At 36.0% G+C, this 11,579-nt stretch overlaps 1 protein-coding gene and 1 non-coding gene across 2 annotated transcripts; both read right to left on the reverse strand.

The window, feature by feature from the left end:
- Positions 1 to 7,769: 7,769 nt before the first annotated feature.
- On the reverse strand, positions 7,770 to 8,818 carry LOC141719794 (protein FAR1-RELATED SEQUENCE 5-like). The gene is made up of 2 exons (XM_074522172.1): positions 8,562 to 8,818; positions 7,770 to 8,406 (listed from the first exon to the last, which is right to left on the reverse strand). The coding sequence occupies exons 1-2, from the start codon at positions 8,816 to 8,818 to the stop codon at positions 7,770 to 7,772; spliced, it is 894 nt and encodes a 297-aa protein (XP_074378273.1).
- A 2,231-nt stretch (positions 8,819 to 11,049) lies between these two features.
- Positions 11,050 to 11,156, reverse strand: LOC141722125 (small nucleolar RNA R71). The gene has a single exon (XR_012575154.1). It is a non-coding gene; the product is annotated as a small nucleolar RNA R71 (small nucleolar RNA).
- Between the last annotated feature and the right edge of the window lie 423 nt (positions 11,157 to 11,579).

Genomic DNA, 11,579 nt, shown 5'->3' on the forward strand with positions numbered 1-11,579 from the left:
TCGTTACCTACAATTGACTAAATGTGCATCTCGATCATGCATATTCGTGTTACCGTAAATAGTGAATACGCATGTTAAAGATATGTATTTTTTAATAAAATTTAAAAAATAGAATACGCATGCTCCACATGCGTAATTAATGGGTATTTTAGACTGATCGTTTTATATTTGGACACTTGAAACTGAAAAATAATATATTCAGGACATTCTTTCAAATTACTTTAAGCTTTTAAATGGATGAAACTTGATTACAATTTTAATATATGTCTACTTTAAAAATATAGATATTAAGAAAAAAGTATGTTGATAAATTAATTGTATTAGATCTTAAAAACAATAGATAAGAGATTTGTAAAGTAAAATTAATTTTAAAAATATAAATTTACATTGAAATCTGAAGCAAGTTAAAAATAGACAGCTACATTCATAATATAACTGCATTCATAATATAAAATTTTCCATTTATATAATCTAGCGTTGGCCGGACGGTGCTCGGAAAAAGAGAAATAAAACAGAAGTTGAGCTTCGAGATGGAAATTGGCATAACAGAGTATTTGTCTATTTCTTCCTGTCTCATTCTCATATAGCCAAGTTTTTCTTGAGATTGTTATGCCAATATATAAATGTTCCAATCTTCAAAAGTGAGCATTTTAATTTATTCCAATATAGAAGACCTACTTTAATAATCAATGGACTAATATCCTTGTCCTTCAGAGATTCAAAGAACACTGCTGTAGAACCTTCAAAATCCAAAATATGTGACTTCTGTACCCAATTTCCTTGCATATAGCGAGGGAATGGAATGAATTCGATGAATATTTTGTTATGCAAATCAAATCTTAATATCTCGAATCTGGCATTTAAAATCAGGACTCCATCTGCAACCAGACCAGATACTAATCTAGTATAGGATTAAAGGGGAGCCATATAATGAATACAATTGCACCTTCTTCAAATAATCCTTGAAGCCTTAGGCTTTGTTTGGATTGGGGGTTGAGGAGGGAGGGGTTGGGTTGTGCTATGTTGGGCTGGGCTAGGTTAGGTTGAGTTAGGATATGTTGAACCCTTATCTCATTTTGATGCAGGTGCAGAGTGAGTAGGGGTTGAACCCTTGACATGTTTGGTTTGGGGTAGTAAGGTTGGTTTTTATCATGTATAAATTATATATTGAAAAACTAGTGAATGATTTTAAATTTATTTACAAATTTTAAATAAATTTTAAAATATTTTTAAAAAATGAAAAAAAAACGAAAAAAGAAAAAAATGAAAAAACTTTAATAGAGAGAGAGGATGAATAAAAAAAGCAAGTTGCCTAACACCCCAAATTGGGGTGTTGGAAAAGTTTAATTTGTGTATTGCAAATTAACCCCTTTCAACCCTTGATGAACCCTCACAAAAACTCAACCCCTACTTTGACAAACTTTCCCAAACATGATTCTCGTAAGCCCGTTCCAGCCCAACCCAACCCACTCCCTCTCAACCCCCCATTCAAATACAAACTTAAGGTCAGTGCAAAGCGATCAAATACAAACGCTAAATCAACGTTTAAGTCATCACGAATGATAATAAGTAGGTAGTCTTTTAGACATTCCAGTTAACGGATTCGAGGGATGTATATATCATTACTGCTAGCATTCGGCACACAAACAATACCATTAAGTGAGCATATGAATTTCATGACAAAGTAAAATTAAAAGTATAAATCAGTTAGTAAACATCCAAAAAGAAATTAAGTTTTACTGATAGCAATCCTCAACCCACTTAACAAAAAATTAACTGAAATTGAAGTACTACTTCACACCTTAGCAGCTGCAATCAATTCACTTCAACATGCTCAAATCCTTTGATTGATAGGAAGCTTTCAGTGTGGCTGAGTAATCCGTCTATACATTGAGATTCCGGAAGTTCAAAATATTTAGCCTCGTTCTTCTTATAATCGTAAGAAAATATCTCATCTTCTGAGGGTGTAGTTCCAATAAATCGTTTGGTACCCGAATGAAAAAACACATAATCAATCATCAAAGTAGCATCAAAAGTAAGTGTTTTTTTCCAGAATACAGTACCCGAAACTAACTCCATTGTCCATAGATTAAATTTCGTATCAACTGATTCACCAAACTGATCAAGGATCATCACTGCTAAAGAACCTTCAAAATTCAAAAGTTGTAACTTGTGCATTCCTTGCAATTGCATAGATTTAGGGTTTGGAATCGATCCAAATATTTCACTATGTAAATCAAAAGTTACTATCTTTTTCGGCCTCCAAAATACACCACACCATCTATCACGAGACCGGATGTTAATGTATAATACACAGTTTTTGGCAAGGTAATATTAACCTTATCAAATTTCCTCCACGAGTTTGCATTCGAAGAATAAAGATACACTTTATGTAAATGCATATAGGATAGACGATAATTTCCTTTGTACGTAATCTTTAAAACCTTGAAATCACCCGAAACACAACCAAATCCAAATAATACTCTTCGGTTATAATCAAATCCTGATGGAAACCGTGAATACGAAGGCTTTTCATTGATATTAATAATAGGTGGTTTTTTAGACATCCTAGTTAGTGGATTCCATAAATATATAACATCACGATTTATCCCATAATGTACACAAACAATACCATTACACGAGTTTACGTAATTCATTCGATAAAAAGATGAAGGCAGCTGAACATCAACGGAATCCTTAAAAAAATTGGAGTAGACGATAAAGGCAGCAGCGTAGCGAGGCCATTCATAAGTAATAATCAAAATCGAGGGATTTTTAAGAGAATTAGTGTGATGAGATTCGATAAATTTGTTGTCAAAAATTATGGAATGCCATAGCTTGCAAACCGATTTGAATCTTAAAAGTGATTTTCTCTTTTTCCATGAAAGTATTGTAAATATAAGTTTTTCCGGCAAATAATGGCTGAAGTTTGACTTTTTTCTTGATTTCGCCATTGCATAACTTATGCAGGAACCAGAACCCTAGTTACGAAATAATTGTACAGGCCGGCGGGGTACGTCGTGTATATATACAGCACGGAGAAATCTTTAATTATAAAACAAATTATTTTTAAACATATAGAGTTGTTTCTTTTTTTGAAACAAAAAAATTATTTTAGTCATGTATTCTTTTAAGGGGGCCGGTTTACAACAAATGTTTGTTGTAGACCGGTTTACAACAAATTGTTTTTCCACCGTTGGATGGTGGATCTAACGGCTGATAATTGAAATAACATTAAGGGGACCGCGGAAATTTACAACTGTCTGGGGAAATTACGAAAATACCCCTAGCCCACAGACCGCAAATAATTTTCGCGGTTGGTGTCATTTTTTGTTTGCCTAATACCTAGCAAACACAAACCCTAAACAACCACAAACACACGCAACAGCCGCATATAAACACAGCAGAAGCAAAAAACACAACAACCCAGATCACTAAAACCTTGAATCATTCTCCTTTTTCGTAATTAAGTTATATAATCGATTCCTTTTTGTTATTTATTTACAGTTTTATTGATATAAATTTATGTTTTTTCTTGGTGTAGATCTGATTTTGTGTATGTAATTCAAATTTTTAGGGTTAATTAATGTATAAATCCTTGTAATGAATTAACATATGAATTGTAGTATGATTAAATTCGATTTTTTAGAATTTGTAGGGTTCATAATTTGAAATTGATTTAATTCAAAAAATATTAGTGTTGTAGTATGAAGATTTAATTCATTTTTTAGGATTAATTTAATTAAATTTTTAGGATAAATTAGTGTTAATTTCGAATTTTTTTATTGTTAAAATAGAATTTAATGATAATATTAGTGTTAAATTCAAATTAAATTAGTGTTATTGTTAATTTTGAATTAATCTAGTGTAAAATCTAATTTAATGATAATATTAGTGTTAAATTTAAATTAAATTAGTGTTAATTTCGAATTAATTTAGGGAAAATTGAATTTAATGATAATATTAGTGTTAAATTCGAATTAAATTAGTGTTAATTTTGAATTAATTTAGTGTATAAATCGAATTTAATGAAAAAATTAGTGTAAAATTCGAATTAAATTAAGAATTTATAATTATGAATTTAGGGGTTAAATTTCGGTGCTTAATTTTTGGGATGCAATTAACATATGATTTTGGGATGAATTTTACAATAATTCGAACAAATGGGTGTATAATTACGAATTGCGAATATATGGGTTAATGTATTGTGTACTTGGTGATTATATATGTGGTAATTGTTTTTATTGTGTACGTGGTGGTGTTTTTATTGTGCCGATTGATTAATTATGTTGACAATATTTCCAGGTATGGATAATTTTGGTGATTTCGAGAATATGTTGCCGGGTCCGAACGCGCATAATGTTATTTGGGATAATCGGTATCACGTTAGTGAGGATGTTTGGGATGGTGTAGGGAGAGAGGAGTTGCAGAGCTATTCTGGAAACAAGTCATTACATGATTGGAAGTTAAGGAGACCATGGCGGGAATTGTTACACATGCTTGGGTTTGGGATTTTTGCAGACCCTGCTGCTGTCTTGGCTACTGACACTCGGTTGATATCTGCTTTGGTAGAGCGTTGGAGACCAGAGACCAACACTTTCTTCACGAGGCAGAGGGAGATGACTATTACACTGGAGCATGTAGGGTTTATTCTAGGGTTGCAGTTCAGGGGGATGCACTGACTTGTGGGGTGATAAAGAACAAGGCTGCGTATTTTGTTAATAACTGGTTTGAGCCTTTGAACGAGGAGGATGTGAAGATACTTGGGAAAGGACTTGTGAAGAAAATCAGAAAAACATCGAGGATCGGTGGAGATACATTGCAGAGGGTATGAAATAAAGCATTACGTAGTTTTACTGGTTTTGTCACTACTATTGTTGGTCCTTCTGTTCTCGAGGCGGACTACATATTCATCTCTTGTTGTGTCAGAGATGTGCAATGGGTTTTGTTCATATTCGGTACTAGATGATTTGAAGGCCTTATCATAGATTCAATGAATGACGAGCCGGATTATCGTGAGGATATACAAGTGGTGGTATGTTCCTTTACTTGACTACTATTACTATCTTCTATATAGTCCTTACCAATTGTATATTATATGCATTCTCGGATCATAATTTCATTGCAGTCATGGTTGTTGCCGAGACAATTGCATATGATACAGCCGGTCAAGGGGCGTGACCCTACTTCAGCCGAGGTCCTAGCTCTACCGTCCAAACCAAAGCAACGAAACTCCAATGATTGCGGTATTTATGTGATGAAATACATGGACTACTCTACACAAGGATATGACTTTGCCGAGGTACCGAATTGGTAGCAAGAGGAGGTGGATACCTTTAGGTATCAGATAGCCAGGGAGCTTCATCTACGGAAGGCAAGGGGGATTCCCGGGATTCGTATGCGTAGACGTCACGAAGCTTCGTAGTACTTATGTGGTTGGATTTCATTTCGTATGTAGTTGGATTTCATTTGATTTTAGGTTGTCGATTACGTACTTGGATTTTATTTGATTTTAGGTTGTCAGATTACGTACTTGGATTTCATTTGATTTTAGGTTGTCGGATTACGTACTTGGATTTCATTTGATTTTAGGTTGTCGGATTACGCACTTGGATTTCATTTGATTTTAGGTTTTCGGATTACGTAGTTGGATTTTATTTTATTTTATATTGTCCAGTTTTATTTGGTTTGTTTAATTTTGGTGGATTTTGGTGGATTTTATGGATTTTGGATTGTTTTCAATTTTGGAGGGTTGTTGTGAATAAATTTTGGTGAATTATGCTTGATTTTGGAGGATTGTAGGTGGGTGGGATTTTGTTGGCAATTTGTGCAGGTTGGTTGTCAGTATACAGATTGCAGAAAAAAAAACTTCCCCGCCCAACCGCGGAAATTTTCCGCGGTCCCTCTTCATCCCAACCGCGGAAAATTTCCGCGGTCCGTCCCCTATGTTTTTTCAACAAAAACAGAGCATCCTTGCAAAGCTTTTGTTGAAATTTCTTAATTTTTGGAAGTTGGTCCTAAACTAATTTTCAAAAATCCAAACCACTCTCACAAGTCTTAAAATAGGGTAATGAGTGATTTTCAAAAAACAAATTTAATTTTTTTTAATTTTTACATTAAAGTGAAAATTCCTTAAAAAGTCAACAAAAGTCAACACTTTGTCCAAATGTTAAAAAAAACTTTTCAATACATTTCATAACAATTTTTAATGTATAGTTGGACTTATAAATTTTAATTTTCAATCTTAAATTTATAGGTAGACTTTCAATCTTAAATTTCATACTTGAATTCATAGAAAATACATAATTGCCACTCAAATTTAATGAAAATTATAAATACCTAGGTTCGAATGAAAATTATACGATCAATACAATCCACTAAATTTTATGAAATATATTGATCCTAACCAAAAATACCTAGTATATTAAAAAGACCACTGGATAACCGGTGTTGAGCAACTCCTTGCGTAGTATCCACGAAGCATGCAATATGGTAGAGAACAAGTACACAACCATCACGGATATGCCCTTCCATAAGTTTCCACGAGTAAGGGCTGGAGTCGTTCTAAATGGTAACGTGAATGGTACTCGAGCCATCGTAGAGACGAAATCTTGCAAAATATGTATCGCGTTCCCTCTCCGTCCCTCCCGTTAGGTGTGACACCCAACCCTTCACATATTCAATGCGCATTTGGTCCATATTACAGCCCTCACGAGGCCTCAAGTTTACAATATCGGCAATCCGATCACATTTAACAAGCTTACCGCCATTCCATCCGGATTTTTTCTATTTTCCATCGGGCGTGTTGTTGCCCAAATTCAAGATCGGAAGGAAGTACGGATCCGGATGAGAGTTCACCAATCTCCACGGTCCACTATCCCCATCCAATTGCATGCCTCGATCCAATTTTCGGCCCTATAAGCCTCCTCATCGGGTGGGTACAAGTCCGTTTCCTCTTCCTCCATATGGGGCGGCTCGTCATTGTCCACAATGGGCATCAACTCGACACATGCATCTTCCATCTCACTAAAGGTTGGTGAGACCATATCTTCCTCGTCATTATCCTCATATCACGAGTCGCTTGGTAGGGAGTCCGAGAATGTGTTGCTAACGTGAGAAACCGAATCACAACTATGATCAGAGTTGTTGTCACAACTATACTCGCTAGTCATGTTACCTATCACAATAAAACATAATTATATGACAATAATTGGCAATTAAATGAAAATAAAACATAACAAAAAAAAGCAATGTTAAATACTAAAAATTTAAATTCATTAAAAGATTACAAAATCCTACATTACCAATTTATATTGCAATTCTTGAGCATTTCTAAGATCTTCTAGTCTACTAGCACACTTTCTTTTATCATGGCCTTCCATTTGTCAATAGGTGCACTTTCTTGGTGGCTTCTCCTTTTTACCAATCGATTCTATGGGACTTTTAAAACGAACGTCCTTTTTCCTCCCTTTAGTTTGGGACATAATAGGGTCAAGAATTGGTTCTTCATGAGCACTTGCATTTGGAGTATGAGAATTGCTTTCGTAAAATTTAATTCCATCAACGCTCATTCTTTCGAGAATTGGTATTTCTCGATTCATCACTCCAACAACATAATCATACCGTTCCTTGGATGCAATGCTACTTTGACAAAAACTCATGGTTAACATTGTCATGCTATTAAATCGATCGGTTGAGGTCATCTCATGACTTTGTCCAAGATCTAAATCGTAAGGCAACACACCATCAACTCTATTGGCATGCATTATTCACCTCGAGTTTATGAAATACGGGGAAATTTCCGAAACCCGTTTCTTAGTGAAGACCGCCAATAGGTGTCTACAAGGTAGCCCCGAATGTTCAAACATTCTACATGTACACATTCCCAAAAAGCTTGATTTCTCGAATGCCATAAAATAAACATTTCTTCTCGTAGGCTCAGACATAGGCCTATAAGAACTATAGTACGTATAGACATCCCCCATTCTCTCCCCTTCTTCACTAGCTCGTCGGTCTTTTTCAACAAAGTATTTTGAAGACTCAACCAATTCATCTTGAAATCTTCTAAACATTTCCTCAGTGTAAATACAAGAAGCATGATACTCCAATATGGTATGTATTTTCATGGGACGTTTTAGATTAATGGTGACATAATTTTCTTCCTTCTCCCTCATGAATTTCCTTGCCAATGCTTTTTGGGCATTTTCAATGAATTCCTTCAAACCTGTTGCCGAACTCGCATACTTATCAAAGAAAGAATTCATCCCCTCATTCCTCGATGTACTATTTTGAAACGCCAAAAATGTGTTTCTAGTATATGCAAGAATCCACTTGCGCTTCAACTCATATAACCCATTTAACCAGTTATGCTCTTGCAAGTGATACTTTTCCACAAACGATGCCCATCTAGCCTCAAAAAAACATTCGGTGAGAGATTTATAAATACAATGGTTGAAGTCCGTCTTGAATTCCGGAAAGGACGAATAATAAGGAGCTAATTTCTCGGGGAATTTTTGACTAATGTGCCAAGAACATAATAAATGGGTAGTATTCGGGAGTACAACTGCAATACGCTTGCCATGGCTTGACCTTGATCCGTGATTATAGTCAATGGAGGCTTATTCCCCACACCTTCAAGCCAAGTATGAAGAATCCACTCAAAAGTCGACGCGTGTTCATCTCGCATCAATGCAAACCCGAAAATAACCGATTGATAATGATGATTGAATCTGGTAAATGGGACAAATGGCATTGCATATCTATTTTTCCAATAAGTGGTATCAAAAGCCACAACATCGCCAAAATTTTGGTAGGCCATTATACATCTCTGATCATTCCATACTAGACACTTCAAACGATTCTCTTCATCAACTTCGGTCCTAATAAAATATTTAGAACCACTTTCTTCATTCAACCTATGTGATAAGTGGCATTTTATACCACTTAGAACGTCTTAAAATGGCTTAAATTGGTGTCTTGAAATCAAGTATTTTGTGTATTTGATGCGTTTTTCTAGTGTTTATGCATTTCAGGGTATTAGTTACATTTCGGAGGAGGAATCATCAAGAATAAGCCTTGGCATGTGTTCACCATTGCGAGAGGAAAAGAACGGGCAGATTACGGCGAAGAAACGGAGCAAACCTGGATTTTTTCCAGTAGGGTCCTGCGCGCCCGCGCAGCAATGCTGAGCGGCCGCGCAGCAGCCTTGCGCGCCCGCGCAGAAATGCTGAGCGGCCGCACAGGGTCGGGGAAAAAGCTGAATTATTTTAGACTTCTACTTCTGTTTGGCTTCCAACTTCTATGTAATCTGAGTTTTATGGGACTATTATATAAGTAGATTTGAGACGTTTTCATAGAAAAAATAAGAAGGAGATTATGTTTTAGATTGTGTTTTGCGCAAGAAGCGAAGGAGATAAGGAAGAAGACCGATTTAGCACACCGCAACGAAGAGGAAACATATATTCTTGTAATTCTTGTTTCGTTGTAACGTTGGATGCTAGTTTTCTTGCTTTGACTTATTTACTCTTGTGACGTACTCTGTTTTAATATAATTATTTTAGTTATTATTTTCTTGTGTTGTTTATCATGATTTCATATGAACCCATGATGGCGATAAGTTTTATTATGGGCTAATCGTGATCATGGGGTTGCAACGGATTTATTATGGAATTCTTTAGTTAATTGTTTAATACTTTAGTGTGTGATGATTGCATGATATCTAGTATTGGTTGTGCGTATTCGTCTTATGTGCGTCGCGAACATATAAGATAGGGTGTTAATCTCTTGTGAAGCGACAGTGGATCTTGAGATTTAGAACTTGCCATGCTAGCATAGGTTCATGTACGTTGTGCATGATTAGTGGGTAACTCTAACAGTTTTATTTGCCCTATGTAATCAAAAGGAATAACTTGTGCTTAAATCGTTGTGTTGTCAATTTCTGTAGACATATAGGAACTCAACATAATTGATGACTATTCAACTTCTATCTTAATTGTGGATGCTTGGTAGAATGGTATTAGTACAATGAAAGTTGGCTTTTATCAGTTTCGTGTTATTCGATTAATGTCATCACTGTCACATACTAAAGGTAATAACAATGGCTATAGAAGGAATTAATAATGAGGTTGTGATCTCATGAGTGTTTTATTATTGATAAATTGAAGTGTTAGTTAAGTGGTTAATTAAGTAGTTAATTATAATTAATATTTAATCAACAATTTTAAGTGTTACCTTAACATTGAGAAGTAATCATACATTGGTGAGTGAGTTTAATTAGACAATAACTTAGTCTGAGTCTCTGAGGGAACGAACTAGAAAGTATTCTATATTACTTGCGAACGCGTATACTTGCGTGAATATTAGTGCATATTTTCGCCCTAACAAGTTTTTTGGCGCCGCTGCCGGGGACTCGGCGTATTTGTTTAGTTTATGTACTTACCATCATTGGTCATTAGGACTCAGTGATTAGGACGTAGTAGTTAATTACTCTTTTCGGTTGTGTTTCAGGTACTTTAGCAAGCGTTTATGCAAACTCGTTCTCGTGTTCGCAAGAGGACCTTAGATACAGCTGAGGAGAAAGACGAAGTTCTTGATACTCCAGAGAAGTTAGATTTTGAGGATTCGGATTCAGGAACTGAGCAAAAAGAACCAGTAAACATGGGAGATCGTATTGTTCAAGCTGATCCAGCTCTTATGGATTTTTCTCGGCCTAAAATTGATGACATTCAGTCAAGCATCCTTCATCCGGCTATTCAAGCTAACACCTTTGAAATCAAGCTGGGCACTATTCAGATGGTGCAGAATTCTGTTTCTTTTGGAGGAGCGGCAACTGAAGACCCCAACATGCACATAAGGAATTTTGTCGAGATCTGCAGCACTTTTAAGTATAATGGCGTGACTGATGAGGCTATCAAGTTGAGGCTTTTCCCATTCTCACTGAGGGATAAAGCTAAAGACTAGTTACATTCTGAACCAGCTGGGTCAATCACTACGTGGCAAGATCTTGCGCAAAAGTTTCTGGTGAAGTTTTATCCAATGGCAAAGACTGCTGCTATGAGGAGTGCTCTTACTCAGTTTGCGCAGCAACCTAAAGAATCTATGTGCGAGGCTTGGGAACGCTACAAGGAAATGTTGAGAAAATGTCCACATCATGGAATGCCGGATTGGATGGTAATCACTGGTTTTTATAATGGTTTGGGGGCCCAATCTCGGCCCATGCTCGATGCAGCAGCTGGAGGCGCCTTATGGGCTAAAAGCTATACTGAGGCGTATAATCTTATCGAGACGATGGCTGCAAATGAGCATCAAAACCCAACTCAGAGGATGACGTCAGGCAAGGTAGCAGGTATTCTGGAAGTTGATACAGCCACCGCTATTGCAGCCCAGCTCCAAGCGCTATCAATGAAGGTTGATTCTTTGGCTACGTATGGAGTTAATCAAATAGCTATGGTTTGTGAGCTTTGTGCAGGTTCTCATGCTACGGATCAGTGTTCTCTTGTCAACGAATCTGTTCAGTATGTGAATAATTATCAGCGACAACAGCAGCCTGTGCCAGCGACCTATCATCCTAACAACAGAAA

The sequence above is a fragment of the Apium graveolens genome, chromosome 4 (genome assembly GCF_009905375.1).
Source record: "Apium graveolens cultivar Ventura chromosome 4, ASM990537v1, whole genome shotgun sequence".
Taxonomy (NCBI): domain Eukaryota; kingdom Viridiplantae; phylum Streptophyta; class Magnoliopsida; order Apiales; family Apiaceae; genus Apium; species Apium graveolens.

Excerpts from the sequence above, each read along its gene's own strand:
- LOC141719794 (XM_074522172.1), bottom strand. The coding sequence starts at position 8,818 with ATGGCCTACCAAAATTTTGGCGATGTTGTGGCTTTTGATACCACTTAT. Across the intron at positions 8,407-8,561 it reads ATGGCAAGCGTATTGCAGTT|ATGGGCATCGTTTGTGGAAA; the intron begins GTACTCCCGAAT and ends TTTTGAGGCTAG.